This window comes from Cryptomeria japonica, chromosome 11, assembly GCF_030272615.1.
Source record: "Cryptomeria japonica chromosome 11, Sugi_1.0, whole genome shotgun sequence".
NCBI classification, from domain to species: domain Eukaryota; kingdom Viridiplantae; phylum Streptophyta; class Pinopsida; order Cupressales; family Cupressaceae; genus Cryptomeria; species Cryptomeria japonica.
This window is the reverse complement of record NC_081415.1, coordinates 283,755,392-283,772,081: the sequence shown is the minus strand read 5'-3', so window position 1 is coordinate 283,772,081 and position 16,690 is coordinate 283,755,392. Positions and strand designations below refer to the sequence as shown.

At 38.1% G+C, this 16,690-nt stretch overlaps 1 protein-coding gene across 2 annotated transcripts in view; it reads right to left on the bottom strand.

Annotated features, from left to right (window-relative positions):
• Nucleotides 1-16,391, bottom strand: part of LOC131051695 (magnesium-chelatase subunit ChlD, chloroplastic) — a 212,429-nt gene extending 196,038 nt beyond the window's left edge. For both annotated transcript variants that reach the window (XM_059213926.1, XM_059213927.1), the window contains exon 1: nt 16,075-16,391. In XM_059213926.1, coding sequence (XP_059069909.1) covers nt 16,075-16,302 — 228 coding nt within the window. In that variant the 5' untranslated portion in view covers nt 16,303-16,391. The remainder of the gene's footprint in view (nt 1-16,074) is intronic.
• Between the last annotated feature and the right edge of the window lie 299 nt (nt 16,392-16,690).

The following is a 16,690-nucleotide window of genomic DNA, read 5'->3' as shown; positions in this document are numbered from 1 at the left end:
CATTTTTATGATATAGTGTATTTTTATAAATAGTTAATATAATTGCCTATTTCATCAAAAAAAGACTTTCTTAGTGGTCCCTGCCACTATTACATTGGACTCCCAACGTCATGATTATAATTTTTTTACCATCTCATCCAAGTAGCTTTGGAAAGTACTCAGAGAAAATTCCAAGTCCTTTAAGTAGAATCATATCATCTAGTTGGACCTACATTTAACATATTGATGATTGATTTGACTTTAAATTTTGGGAGTGGATCACCTAAGAACTTTGGTTCTAGTTATAAGTAGTACACAAACAAAGATTCATTATTTTTATAGTGAAGACTTCATTTAGTAGTTAGACTTTTGTTTTGTTTCCAAAAAAAAAGTATATTTCATGAAGAAAAAAATTTGAGATTTCAATTTGCTTCATTTCATTCATACCAGAGCAATTAGGCTAATTTCAAGTGGATTCCCCCATCCCCTTAAATTGATGCAAAATACACACAATTGAGGCTTCTACAATAACAACCAAGCCTCACAAGAACCAGGAGGATTCTAAGAGAAAATAAAATGGACCAACATTTGGGCATACAAAGAGTTTATGGAGTAAAACTAGTACTTTGTCAAAGGGTTTAGTTATCAAATTTGGGATACAAGAATGAAATATAAGTGAGCTCAAAACTACCATCCTGCACAGTAACTCACAATTTTTGGCTTCGTGTTTGACTAAGGACAATCCAAAAGACCCTAGTAATATAGAACAGCCAATGTTGTGAAGAAGATTAGAGCAATGAGATTAAAGGTAAAGTTGAAAATCATGGAGAATGAGCTAGTGTTTTTAACTTTCTAGCCTTTGCTGACCCTCTATTTCAAGTTCTCCAATCTAGATCCATTGTGTTTCTATACTTATTGCTCCAAATATCTTAAAGATGAGCATTTCACTAGGCAAATCCTCCCACCCTACAATGTTTATTTCAGAGGCTCTAAACCCTTGATTTTAGAGAAAGAGATTGAGGTGGCCATTGTTGTTTCAAGCAAGCATAAGATAACTCCTTAGTACCAATGTTCAACAACTGCATGTCCATCATTAGTCTGAATATCATGGAAGTTTAAAAAGAAGTTTTTCTTTGCATGGACAAAATTTGATTTGCAGATATTTGGGAGCCTAACTCCCCCTAGAAAATTTGTAGTCTTGGGCTAGGAACAACTAGAAAACAAATGGAGGGTATGAGAGAAAACCTTGTGCTAAAGGTTATTTCATAACTATTTTGTAAGATGAATTGGACAGATACAAGATTTTTGGAGGAGTGCTTATTTCTTCAAGGAATGCAAGCCTCATCATGAAGCATAGGCGCCTAGATTTCAAACCATAGAGGAAAGCCCTATCACGACCCAATATGGATTTGATAATATGTATAGACACAAAAAAAATTGTCCAAATATGTCTTTGATTCTATAGCTAACTCTTTGGGAAGAGAAATTGACACATCAAGACCCTACCATGGGAAGGGCCTTTCCAACTATGCCAGAATTTGTATGAATTTGGATCTGACAAAATTGCTCCCCAAATCTATCACCCTAGAAGCCAATGAAACGGAATGGGAGCAAAGTTTGGACTACTAAAGCATTCAATTCAAGTGTAGGAGATGCCACACATACGACCACTTAATCAAAGAAGGCCCTTTGTTGCAAAATACCAACATACAACCAAAGGTACACAAAAAAGGAGAAAGAGACAAAGATGGCTTCATCAAGCCAAAAAGGAGGAAAATCATCAAAACCAAAAATGAGAGAAATGAAACCCATGGGAAATAAGAAAGAAACAAAGGAAATGGAGAAACTAGGAAAAGTCATGGAAGAGGTGGACTTTGTAATGTCCACGCCTGATTTTGTTTTGGTCTTCACTAATGTGAATTTTAGCATGCAATGGTTTACCAATACAAAAGAATTGCAAGTAATAATCTGATTTGATTATTTCCAAAGCATTCAAAACGAACATACATATATAAAAAGCAACATAAACCTCATCAACACTGAAATATAAGAGCTACAAGTACTGCTGATCATAAAATCAGAATTCTTTGTCTTTCAACTTTGTATTACAGGTAAACACTTGACAAGAAAGACTCAGCATAAAATTGTTGATATATTGTCATTGATGTCAAAAACACTCAGTCGACTGATGGAGCAAGCGAATTGAAAAAGCAGATTGTTTGAGACTTCCATTAAATCTGATTAATGAAACTGATTCAAGATATAGTAAATGCTTCATTGTTGAAACCCAAAGTCAACAGAACTCTATGTAGAAGGAAATGCAGGTATATTCTAAGGCAACGAATTTCTAATGATCATACGAGATAAGTAATAAACAAACAAGCAAATCACCCAGATGTCTATCTTAAACTGAAGGAGATTTAACTATATTTTGGATTAGTATAAATCTACATGGAATTCAATCAGACCTCTTTTATAGAGATGAGTGTACGGAGAACTCAAACAAATTATAAATAATATAACCATAATGATATTGCTATCAGGATTCAACTGTGTAGTTTTTGAGTCAAACTCATTGACCTATGATTCATGAGTAGTGGTTCACAAGAACCCACCATGAGTTTGACTCAAAAACTACACAGTTGAATCCTGATAGCAATATTATTATTTGACTTGTGGAAAATATCTCCTACTTATTAATTAAAGATTATGGAGAACCATCAAAGGGTGTGATTAAGATAATTATTTGAAGAGGTGCAATTTAATTTAAGACATGATATGTTTATTATCATGCAGTGATCATTTAAGAAGGACATAAATTAATATTAAAATAAAAAATAAAGATGAAGTGGTACGAATGGTTGTGACCACTTGATGAAGAAAGATGTCTTCTCTGAATTGGTCCTCTTGAGGCAGATATAAGATCATAACGAAAATAGGAGTTAGGAGTGTGTGGTGTGTAAGAGAATAAGGAGGAGACATACCAGATACATATACCAGATTGAGAAGAGAAAGAATTAAAAGAAGATTGTTTCAGATTTGAGGAAGAAGTGGATAAAGAACCTGATTTTTAAAAGAGGTGATTGCAGTTTTCTTGTGAAAGATCTAAAATCAGATCATAGAAGAAATATATAGCAGATTTACAATTGCAGAGACTTGTGATCAGTCCTAGAACTGATTCAAGGAGTTCATAGAGAAAAGATTGTAATCTCTTTATAGCAGATTGGTGATCATGCTTATAGCAGACTTGTGTGAGAATTATTTCAGATTGACAAGGGAGTTGTAACTCTTGTGATTATAATTTGAATGAGGAGTTGGGCCTCTAGTGAATTGGTTCTCATGAATCGAATGAGGGGTTGGTGCCACTAAAGTTGTAAAGAAACTATTATTTACATAAAGCAATCTTATTGCAATGGCTTTTAGGGTTTCCATGTATACATTGCATACAAGAACCAAGGATCACAATACTCAGGAAGTCTGCAACAGCAAGCTATAGGAAGAATTTGCAGACTACAATGCTCAGAAATTCCCAGAATCAGCTCCCACGTGCCGAGGCAAGATTGAAGCTTTTCCCTAGGAGAGCGATTTGCAATAATAAATCAGTTCTTCACCAAAGAGGCATATGATACCTTGAAGAGAGGCACCCAGCTATGAAGAATGTAATGAAATGATACCCAGAATGAAACTAAGTAGACCCACTAAGTTATGAACATAAATCTGATTTCCAGCTACTCAGAAATTGCACTCTAGCATACTGAATTTGCTTCAAAAACTTCATTGAACTCGAACCACACTCAAAATAAGCACAAACCACACCAAAATCATAATACCCATATCAAAAAACTGCATTAATCTTCATCTTCAAACTCAAAACCACCCACAAAGCCAAAATCTTTGAAAATCTTAAACCATGAACAACAACCAGCTAGGGTGGGTCTCTCACCACCGAAACCAGCAAGAGAAGAAGAGGGTTTTCATCCTCAACCAGCAAAAGAAGAACTCAAGGAGTTCATTCCAGCAGAATTTCATTAAGTTGTCAAAAGCATGTCAAATGAAAGCTCAAAAACATGAATACATAGAATGAAAAGGAAATCATGGCAACCATCCTACAATTTGAAACCTTTTCCCTCCAAAACCAAAACTTGAAAGCAATTTAAAACCTCATAAAAGTTTGAACCTTTTTGAGTTCTCAAATACAACATTTAAAATTTACTTTATGTTTTATTATTCCTCCTCGATGTCCCCTTTGGAAGCATAATATAAGCTCAATAAAATAAATATTTATCCTCTTCCTTTGCAATCCATTTTGGATGTCAAATGGCCCCTCTTTTAAAAACTCCATGTTACTAGGCCAAGAGGGGATATTTTTAAAGAGCACTTTATACAGACAATGAATGAAATAAAATAAATCTCTTCTAAAAGCAAAATAACTCACCAAGTCCAACTGAAACCTATTGTACAGAACTGAGAGAGGAATTGAAACCATGACCAAGTGCTAAAAATAGCACTTACTAAAAACAGCCTTTTGCTAAAAATAGCAAAGAGTACCCAAACCCTAAAACTAAAGATGCTGCAAACTAAAGCTGAAAGGAGACAAAAGCTATGACCAACTGCCAAAAATAGTGGTTAATATAGAAAGTAATTGCTAAAAATAGTAAGTCAGCCAAAACTCTCAACTGACCAATCAGTGTCCAAACTGATACTTACTAAAAATAGTAAGTCTTGGACAAATCCAAAATCACTCCAGAAAGTGTCGTTCATCTCCATTAATACGTAGGAACACACTGGCGACATCAAGATACTCCTCTGATCCTGTTGATACCAACTCAGACAGCTAGCACTAGATGCACTACAAGATAACTTGAAAATTGAGACATGACAAAATTAGTGCCATGAACCCAATTTTGAGGAATTATAAAGGAAAACAAGAAGAAGAATCTCCTAGAGTACCATTTCAAAGGAGATCTGTTTAAAAACATCATGGAAGAATCTAGCTTCATCTTGAAAGTAAATAAGAACAACAATGATAAGAAAGAAAGCTAAAATCAAAGTTCCAATCTCTAGTAGGGGACAAAAAAGGAGATCTAGAGAGAATTTACATAATCATGGAGGACTCAAGCTCAAATCAAGAAGGAAAGGACCCCCTTCAAGACACAAAAGAAAAGAAGAAAGGAAAGAAAACTTCAGAAACATCAAAGTGAGTGGACCTAACAAACACGATCTCAACCAAAATGTGGCTATGGCACAAACATTGCCAAAGGAAACCAAACTCTCAACTAGAGGATATCTTGGCGAGCATCAAGAGAACCAAACCTTCCCAATAAAGTTGGTCACTAAAGTACTAGCTAATGAACTCCATACCTCATCTTAGCTAAAGCATGAAATGCGCAAGGAATCTTGAGGGGCTTAGCATTTCTTTGGACCATGAAGGTAGTGATAATTTTAGTACTTCAATCTATAGAAAAATTAGTTAGCCTATCATGTCCAATGGAATTAGGGATTTTTCCCTCATTTATGTCTCTAGTCCACAAAGCAACTTAGATAAGGAATAATGTTGGGTCAAATATAGCATATCATTAAGATCCAAATGTTACCAACTAGATTTATGCTATATATTTCAATACTAGACTAGATTCCTCAAAAAAGAAATAAGTCACGAAAATCTCAAGTAACATTAGCTCTAGTTACCTCATAGATGAATACGACCTTTGGGATGTGATACCTATTGTAACCTTTTCACACATTGCCCCATAACAAATGGGGACCCCCACTTTTTTCGCTTTTTAGGGCAGATGTTTTCCTTAGGTTGTATTAGTTTAGCAATAATTTCCTAGTGTTTGCCTTTGCTTATGAGAGGGTATCGCAAAAGGGAGTTAAAATTGCAAGCAAATGATCCTAAGTGTCAAGTTGCCTTAGCTTGTCAGTTTATTTTTCTAAGTGTTGGCTTTCAATTTGCCTTAAGATTTGAGCAAAAAATGATGAAAATATTGCAAACTGATGCAAATTTTGTGTGAAAATGCTAAAAGTCCCTATAGGAGTCGTTTTCCTATTGTTGTGTAGCTAGGTCAGATCCCTTCTAGGGCCGACCTAGAGCACAAAATGCCAAGTGGCCTGTCGGCCTTGGCATTTGGATATCTCAATTGTATGAATCTAGTTTGGGGCAGGCCCTATTTGGGCGAACTACTTGTGTGTAACTTGTAATTAAGTTAACTGTAACTTGTAACTAAGGGAGACTCATATGTAACTTGTAATATATAGGTCTGACCCTATCCTCGACGCCAAAAGTATATGGCCGACTTGAGGTCTATTAGGAGGTATTGATTCATATATATGCAAGGTCATGATTGCATCAATAGATATGAATTCAATAACATGAAGGACATGTAGTGTGCTCGGGGGTGATGATAAGAGCTTATCGTCTATGGTTGGGAAGGCAACAGATCTGATGTTTGCCTGTGGTTAACGAGCACTACCATAAAATCAACATGGTATCAGAGCGGGTTCCTTCTATAGAGCCTAACCGCTTGAAGGTAGATCCTGTGCTTTCAAGGGAAATTCAATCAGAAATAATTGCAAATTTAAGATCTATTCCAGATCGAAAGGCGGCTACAGAGGATAATGCAGCAATTACACTCGCTGACCTTCGCCCTTCACAGTGGCGTCGGTCAAGCGTCTAATCAAATCAAGAATTTCCGACATGATTTGAGAAGTACTGAAGAGTCATCGATTGCACAAGGAGATTGGCTTAAAAGGTAGAAATGAAGTTCCGAGCCTTAGCCGTTATTCACCGAATTGGCATTCCTTAGCATATATATAAAATTATGGGAGTTTTGTCAAGTGCTGCCATTAAGTCAGATTGGTATTGAGATTTAGAAAGGAGTCATTCATTGTTTTGAAGTATATTCGTATTGCTTTAAGAGCTCGACCACTTCTTCAGAATCATGGAAGTTCGAGAAAGTGTGTTGATTCAAGTCTGGGTGTACTCATGTTCCTGAATTATTCTTGTGAACGTTATACAGCTATTCTTGACGTCACCATTATTGCAAGAGTCGGTAAGTCTTCTATGGTGATATTTTCCGCATCATATCTATCTTGTGGTTCGAATATTTGCTATTGCCATCCCTCAACTTTTAGCCAAGTCATGGACATTGGAGGCAGTTGTCAAACCTTGTATGTGGCCAGCCTTGCACAATTGATATAGCCGCAGCCCTTGTCTAATGTTACAGGTCTGCAAGTGTGTGGCGTGAGGATCTTTGGGGCAACTCACCCAACCGCTGGCACCAAGACTTGTTTAGGGAAGCCATGTAGTTTATGCTAGGCATATAAACCCTTGTTGTGTGAGGTTTTCAACTGCTGACATATCCATTATGCTATCATGGCTTCCATTGCCAGCCGTAAGACTTCATCAGTTGTTGCCATTGCTTGAGAGTTGCACATTGCATTCGTGGACATGTTGTGTCTTCACTTGGAGTTTGAGCATTGTTATGGGGATGAGATATATGTGGACTTCCTTCAGAGTTTCTACCACTTCTAAAGACATTCACAGTTAGGAGGCCTGAGATTATCATCGGCACCTTGTTACTATTTCAACTCCAGTCAGGTGTCATTACCAGGGGATGGATTGTGGATGCCCAAGATGATGGAGATGACTTTGTTATTGATAGTGATGCGACTGTCAGTCAGAGCTAAAAGCTTGGCCTGATCGCTCCAATTGTGTCCCTACTATAGTGAAAATAGACTAAGGTTCTGAGATCCATTAAATAAGAGAAATATTCCATGCTTGATTAATGCATATGAAAAAAAAATTATCTAGTTATTAATTTATGCTATAACTTTGATAGTGAATCATGTATGCTTCATTTGCATTAGATAATCTCTTTGAAATGCTTTCAGGACGGACCAAGAAGCATAAGAGATTGCATTCAAGGAAGGAAGAACTTGATAATTGTTGCTATGAGACTGAGATGATGGCCGGAAGCGTTTCTTCAAGGAAGGAAGACTTTGAGGCATCCTGTGAGGAAGCATCACAGGCTGAAGTCTAGAGACAGCTTGCTGCCATAAAGCTGAGTTGATGATACACAACTAGAGGTAACCTTGGACAAGGAGGTCAGAAGATTGATTTCCGCTTCAGAGGGAGCTTGACGCTTCAGCTTCAAAGGAAGCATGACATTTCAGCTTCAGAGGGAGCCTAACATTTCAGCTTCAGAGGGAGCTTCATCGTCATGAAGACTTGGTTAATGAGTTCTTCTCTATGAGGGAGAAGTTCGAGGTGCAATCCCTTGTTAATGAGTTATTCGCTGTGAGGGAGAAGTTTGAGGTGCAATCCCTTGTTAATGCATTCTTCTCTGGGAGAAGTTTGAGGTGAAAGTCCTCGTTCCACCCTCTACGAGTAGGTATGGTGGATCCACCCTCTGCGAGTAGGCATGGTGGAGATGCATTCTTCTCTGGGAGAAGTCTGAGGTTAGAGCCCGCGTTCCACCCTCTACAACTAGGCATGGTGGAGCCACCCTCTGCAAGTAGGCACAGTGGTAATGCACCCTTCTCTTGGAGAAGGTTGAGGTGAAAGACCTCTTCCACCCTCTGCGAGTATGCATAGTGAGCCCACCCTCTGCAAGTAGGTATGGTGGGTATCATGGAAGAAATTCCATGATGTGCTTGTTCAACCTCTGGGAGTAGCTATGGTGAACATATTATTCATGGGAGTAGCCATGGTGGTAGTCATAGATGACACACTCGCCGAAAACTCGGCGAGTGACAAAAACTCGCCGAGTTTTTGGGCCTGGCGAGTAGTAACGACTTCTACTCGCCAGGAAAACTCGCCGAGTTTTTGGCGAGTTTTTGCCAAAAACTCGGCAAGTTTTTGAAAAAAACTCGCCTGCGTTTCCTTTACAGCCAAAAACGGCTTAAAAATTCATTTATTTTTTGTTTTCCAATTATGTTTTGGGCTGAGAAGGGGGAAACTCATTTGGAAGGCTTGGAAGGTGATTTGGGGTGGTTATTGAGTGATTCCAAGTGGATTTGAAGGGGATTTGATGGGAAAATCAAATTCCAGGTAAGTTTTTTAATTTTTTTTTCTATGCTTTTTTAAAACAATTTGTTTATTTTTTGTTGCATTTAGATTGATTACAAATGATTCCTAGGTAGTCTAAATCATTTCTAAGTTATTTACACAAGATTTAACACAAGTCTTGTTGAATTTTCACAATTTTTTTGAAGAATCTAGTTTTCAAAAAAAAAATTCAAACCCTACCTTTTTTTAAAAAAAACTTCGAATGATGTCTAAATTTATTTAAACTAATGTAGATAGTTTGCTTAGTGCTAAATTGTTTAACTAAAATGTTAATTTTTTTTTGCACTTTGTATGTGTAGGTTAAGTAAGCATTAATCATGGCAAGGGAGCAATGGCCACTAGATCCATGCCCATCTGGATTTATAGGCACCCGTCCTAGAGGTGCTAGAGATGGGGCATGAAGGTATGCCTATGAGGGACCCGATCCTGGGTCAATTATATGCATAAAGTGTGAGAGAATACTTCATGGAGGCATCAACCGCCTCAAATACCACCTTGCAGGAATAGATAGGCATGATGCTAGAGCATGCCCTGGGACCAATGAAGAAATAAAAAGACAAATGAATGCCCTACTTGCAGCTGGGGAAGAGAAGAAATTGCAAAGGGAGAGGGCAAAGCTAGCCATGAGATCAGCCATAGCTGAATCTCAAGGTGTTTCTATTGACCTTGAAGAGGAAAAAGAAGCACTTGAGGGCATAGTGGGCTCTCGGTGTGGCCCACGTATCCGCAAACCCACCATCAACTCACCCATTGCTTCTGCTTCCTCTAGTAGAGTACCTGGCCCTATTCCACTTCCATCACAACGATCAGGGTCGATAGGTGATTATTTTGTGCCCAGAAACACACCTGGAGCACAACCATCATTAGAGGCTAGTGGATGGATTAAGGAGGTACATGAGAAAACTGACATTGCAGTTGCTGATTTTTGGTACTTCAACAACATTGCATTCAATGTGGCGGAGAATGCTTATTGGCTGAATTTGGTGACTACTATGACAGTTTCAGGAAAGGGGTACAAGGCCCCTTCTCGCAGGGATTTGAGTGGGAGGTTAGTAAATTACTACATAGTCCACTTGATTTCATTTTTAATTATTTTTTAGATTTCTTGTTTATTAAATCAAAATTGTGTACTAATACCTAATTTCACTTTGCACTTACAGGTTGCTCACAAATGCAGTTGCTAGGGCAAGAGAAGTGATGGAGGATCAAAAAATTGATTGGGCAAATTATGGCTGCACCATTCTTTCTGATGGGTGGACAGATGGTAAGAACCGCACCATCATCAATTTTTTGGTCGCTTGCAACGACAATGTAGTATTCTTGAAATCTGTTGATGCCTCCAACAAGGTGAAAAATGTAGAAACATTGGCTGGAATGTTGGAGCGTGTCATCATGGAGGTGGGGGTAGAGAATGTGGTGCAAATCATCACAGATAATGCAGCAGCATATGTGTCAGCAGGTAGAATCCTTTTGAATTATCACCTTTAGGCATTAGCAATATTCTCATTTGTTGTGGGCTTTGTTTTACTTGGTTGCATATTTCTTAAGAATAAATTCTTCTTTTACAGGAAGAATCCTCCAAGAGAGGCACCCCACTCTTTTTTGGACACCTTGTGCAGCACATGTCCTTGACCTTCTTTTGGAGGACATAGTAAAACTTGAGTGGGTGACTCTAGTTGTGGAAGATGCAAGGAGGATCACCAAATATATCTACAATCACCCTTGGGTCCTAAATTTGATAATACAACACACGCAAGGGAAAGATTTGGTGAGAGCTGGTGTCACAAGGTTTGCAACGATTTTCTTGACGTTGCAAAGCATTCTTGCTGCATTGACTTCTTTGAAACAAATGTTTGTGAGTGGAGAATGGCTTAAACTCACCTTATTCAAAGAAGCCTGAAGGAGAGGCTGTCGCATGCATAGTCTTCGACAACCAATTTGCACAAAGGGCTGCAGAGATTGTGAAGGTTGTTACTTCAAAACTTTAATTTTTAAATTTTAGTTATTCTTGATTCAAGTCTCTCATTACTAATTTGTAACTTCATTATTTAAATTTTGATCTTTTTGTAATTTGTATTTTTCAATTGTAGGTGTCAAAGCCCTTGGTTCGAGTTCTTCGCTTGGTGGATGGGGATAAAACCCCAATGGGATATCTTTATGAGGCCATGGATAGGGCCAAAGAGTCTATCAAAAATTACTACAAGGGAGATAGGCTCAAATTTGATCCCATTTGGGAAATTGTTGATAGGAGGTGGAACAATCAGCTCCACCAACCCATTCATGCAGCAGGGTACTTCCTCAACCCTCGTTTTAGGTTCGGGGGTTCTTACTCAGATTCGAATGGAGAAGTCATGGAGGGCCTTAGTACATGCATTGAGAGGATGGTACCTGATGTTGAGGAGAGAGACCTCATTGTGAGTGAGCTCCAAAATTATGAGGGAGGAAGGGGTAAGCTATTCTCTTCAGAGCTGGCTAGGAGAGGAAGAACCACTCAAACCCCAGGTATAACATTTGCCATTTGGATTTTGGGATCTAAAGACTAAAATGATTGATAAATTATGTTTTCTCTTTTCTCTTTGCTTTCTAACTTTTCCATTTTATTTATTTTGCAGATGCTTGGTGGCAAAATTGGGGTGGAAACACCCCACATCTCAAAAAATTTGACCTCAGAGTCTTATGTCAACCTTGCAGTTCATCCAATTGTGAGCGCAATTGGAGCTTGTTTGAAGCAATCCACATGAAGAAGAGGAGCAAGTTAGCGCAAAAACGGCTCAATGACCTTGTCTACGTGCAATATAATCTTCGATTGCACGTAAAGAAGGTAGAGGAACTAGAAGGTGGTCCAATTGACTTGGATGATATAGATCCTTACAGTGATTGGACATCACAGGAGCAGCCTCCATTGTTGTCCGACACTGACATCACTGATTTGAGAGGCAGGCTATGGAGGAGGGGGGTGGATTTGGTTTCAGGCTGGATGACATTGAGGAGGATGAGGATGAGGATGAGGATTCATTGCCAGTGCCAAAGGCAGGTGGAGACATAGCTTCATCCAGGATGGAGGATGAGTCTCAATCAACCATACTGAGCGAGGAGGCACAGTCACGCCCAGTCCCACAGCAGACTTATACGACTAGACAGTCTAGACCCTCTAGTTCTACCTCTCCCCATGTTTTTGCTAGAGCTGGGAAGAGGAAGTTGTAATTGTAATTTGTAATGATGTATTTACTTTTGGTTTTACAAAAACTATTTAGTAATTTACTATTTTGCTTCAGGCTTCCACCCATCAGCATTCCTCATGAGGATGCGATTTTGTAGACACTTTGCATTTAAATATATCTAGAATCAGTTTGTTTCTTTTGTGTTATCATTTATTGACTCATTGGATGCATCTTCTCATTAAAAATTGCAAAAAAAATGCGTTTTTTACTAAGTTTAAGCGTGTTTTTAAGTTGCCAAGTTTTTCGCCGAGTTTTTCCGAGTTTTTCCCGAGTTTTCGCCTAGTTTTTTTCCCAGGGGCTTGGCGAGTCGAGCCGAGTCGCGAGTAGTTCAACTATGGTGGTAGTCACTATGTGAGTTGGTTATTCAGAAGGAATCCTCCCTAGCTAAGAGAGAGTGTTGTAGTGTAGCTAGGTCGGATCCCTTCTAGGGCCAACCTAGTGCACAAAATGCCAAGTGGCCTGTCGGCCTTGGCATTTGGATATCTCAGTTGTATGAGTCTAATTTGGGGCAGGCCCTATTTGGGCGAACCACTTGTGTGTAACTTGTGATTAAGTTAACTGTAACTTGCAACTAAGGGAGACTCATATGTAATTTGTAATATATAGGTCTGACCCTATCCTTGGCGCCAAAAGTATATGGCCAACTTGAGGTCTATTAGGAGGTATTGATTCATATATGTGCAAGTTCATGATTGCATCAATAGATATGAATTCAATAACATGAAGGACATGTAGTGTGGTCGGGGGTGACAATAAGAGCTTATCGTCTATGGTTGGAAAGGCAACAGATCTAATGTTTGCCTGTAGTTAACAAGCACTACCATAAAATCAACATTTCCCACTCCTAAGAGGTGAGATGAACCCAAAAATGCACAAAGTCCAATGGAATTAGATTTTCCACCCTTGAAAACTTGGGAAAATCCACAAAGTCCCAATGAGAATAGAATTTCCAGCATGGATTGATGAAATTGGAGGAATCTACAGGCTGACAATGACAGATCTTGCTCATGGAGGTGGTGCCTAGGGTTTGTGGAGAAAAGGATCAAATGAATGTCAAAAATCATTTCTCATATGGGCGATCTGTATCGGGCATTTTTTGGAATTGTTTGGCATTGATTTCAGAACTTCTGGAGGTGATTGTGATTTTCTATGCATTACCCTGCCTGGGGCGTAGGTTTTGGTGAAGAAAAATCAGAATTTGCTTAACATAATTGGGTGCCACCTGGGGGAACGATTTCTACAGGTTTGGCAATGCCTTGGCAAGTTTTCAATAAGGGTTTGAATACAGATCAAAATCCATCTTGCAGATTCAGATTGGAAGATTTCAATATGAGTTGATTTGCAAATTCTTCCACATATAAATCAACCTAGCTGGAGCAGCTATTGCACCTTTGGAGCTAGGATATTTTTTGGCATTTGTAATAAGCAATTTGGTATATTTCCATATTCAGAATTCTATATCAGGTTGGACGCCACTTTCATTGTAATCTCTTTGGTTTCTTCAATAAAATTGTCAAATGGAGGAGCGCTGATTTCTGGGCATGAAATTCTTGTCATCTGGTGTTTCAAATCTTTAATTTGAAACTGTATGTTGCTGTTATAAATATTCAATATATCAGATCTCAGAATTTTATTTCAGCCCTCTTAAAATTTGCCAATTGGGTTCAAAAGCATTATTTTATTGCATATATTTCATGGTTAAACCTCATTATATCATTAGCGTTGAAAACCAAAACCAAAACATTTTGCAAACAAAAAACAGAACCCCAATCAGCAGTCATAAACAAATCAAAAAAAAATTCGATCAGATTTGGTTGGGATCTTTCATTAAGCCTCATGGGTCGAGAGGCACATGTGTGCTCCCGGGCTTGGTGGAGGGAGGTAGTCTTCATACCTTTATCAAACATGCCACTCATCAAGGGTTAAGCCTCGTGGGCTGGGTGGCTGATTAGTGCTCCTAGGCTTGATCAAGGAGGATGGAGAGCCTCCAAGGTGGACTAAGGAATGGAGTGGACCATTTTCCACCCATCCTCTTGCAATACAAGGATAACTATCATTGAGATTGTGGTTTGCAAATTTTCTATCTGATTCCTCATATGGTTACTATAGGAATATGCTTTAGATGATTATTAATGCTATCGATTATGTATGCATTTATATGTTATTAGATTCCTAAACCTTGTGAAAATACTTGGCATCATGGATTACATTTCAAATGTTGACTAACATGATTGCAGGACCTAAACCAGGATTTATATTGTTAAAGACATTTCAATTGGTAAATTTATACTCTTAACTAGGTTACATTTCTTATTTTAAAAGAATATCCCCTAAAGGGACATTACACAGATTGGATACTAGAAATGTATTGAATATTCTAATTGTGGTGGTGGAGGTGCGGGCAATGGACTGGTGACCAGTGGACAGCATAGGATTTATGGAGCTTACAAATTACGTTAAGAAAAACAACATTGCGAACTTGCACCATGTCAGGGAAATGGGAGAGCTGTGGTCAAGGAGGTCAGCAATGAAAATGCAACATTTCTTCTCTCATAAAAGGAATGGGTAAAGAAATGGGAGAACATCAGTGACTGGATGAAACAATCAAATCCCAAACCTTATCGAGTCCATACAGTATGCGTTAATGAAAATCTGTTTCAAATCCGACAAGGAGACATTCGAGCAGTATCTGAGGTGAATCATTGCGTTATTTGTTGAGAATAACCATGTGTATGCTCCTGGTGAAACTAATGATGCCAATGAAAGGCCACTTTGATGCTTCGTATACCCAGGTTTAAGCTCTGGCTGCTGGTTTTTCTTTGATGGTTGTATTTGCTGTTTTTTATCTATTATGGAAATGCAAACAAGACATCCGTAATCTATGACCCTTTTAATCATCTTGGAGGGCTTCCAGTGGTCCCTAACTGCCGACTCAATCAATTCAGGTTTTATTAGGCTGACAATGTTCGTTTGAAGTTGGGCAATTTCTTTGACTCCTACAAATATCGTGATAATAATTTTCAGCTTAGGAACCCTTTAGTTCTCTATGCAATGGCATTAACGTTTACTTCCAGGCAAGGCCTTTTCTCCTTCTACCACCTATGGAAATCACCATTATATCATTCTTTTGTTGTTTTAGTTTCAGACTCATTGGGTGTAGAGTTAGATCGTGTAGCCATGGTGGATAGGAAATTTGAGTCTCTTTTCTGTTGTTAATTTTATTAGTAGTCGTGATAATACTGATGAGATTGATGTCTGCAACAATGGTGGCATTGCTGGGTGATGTTTTGTGGCCACATTGCTTCGTATGGCTAGAAGACCGGTGAATTTGAATCTGGACTCAAATGGTTTTATGTAATTTTAACCAAATTTAATTTATTTATTTATTTTGTGTTTTTATTTCTTCCCTTCTTAGAATCAAGCAGGCTAGAAATCCCTTAAAAGGTTCAGCAACTCGCGGAATAGGCTGAGATTTATTTCAACGAAACAAATTTGTTTAAAAAAACTGTCAAAATGAAAGTTTCTACTAAAAATATTACATTGGCCTACGGCAGTGCAGAAAACGTGAAAAACGAAAACTGACATCATTATTTAACTTGAATTGTCCTTTCACTCGAAGAAATCCTATATTTTGCTCTGTTTTGCATACAATTTTAAGTCCCTCCCGATTCACAACAATTATTATTTTTCACGCAATCAAACAAATTACACGGCACTTTAGTGGATATAATTTTCCAATCTCTAACAACATTAATTGAAGAAAGAGTAATCTCGATCGAAGTATGGCACTGTTTAAGCAAAGACCTGTCCAACAACAGCAGCAAGAGGGAAATATTGACGCCCATAGTAGTTCTTTTCGATTTCGTTTGGAGAATGAACAACAGTGGCTCCATTGGTGGCATTGGTGATGACAACGCCGAGACGCCGAGAACGAAAACTAAGTGTGCGTCGGCTCAATGAAAGCCTTTGTCCAGCAAACATGAATGGCCATTCTCTCAGAGGTACCGGAGGTAATTGCAAGGCTGCTTCCATGTCCGCCACTCGATCAATTCACTTCAATGCAGCTCATCAGTTATCCACTTCAGAAGTTCTTTAATGTTTCAAATTGCTTTCAACAGTTTAAACCTCCTATAAGACTTGTAATGATGAAATTTGCATTCCCATTCAGCTTTAGCATGGACAAGTGGCACCCTCCTAGCGGAAGTTTTGATTATTCAATCACAATTTATTTCTAGTATTTGTTTCACATTATTAGTATTCAATTATATATCATGTATTGTATTAATATTTTTATTTTTTTATTTTAAGATTATTTATTTTGCATCTTAGGTATCCAAGTGATTTAGGATTAATTTTAATTTTCAAATTTGTAAGTTTGTCTTTTTTATTATCTATTTTAGACCAATTTTATATAAGTTTG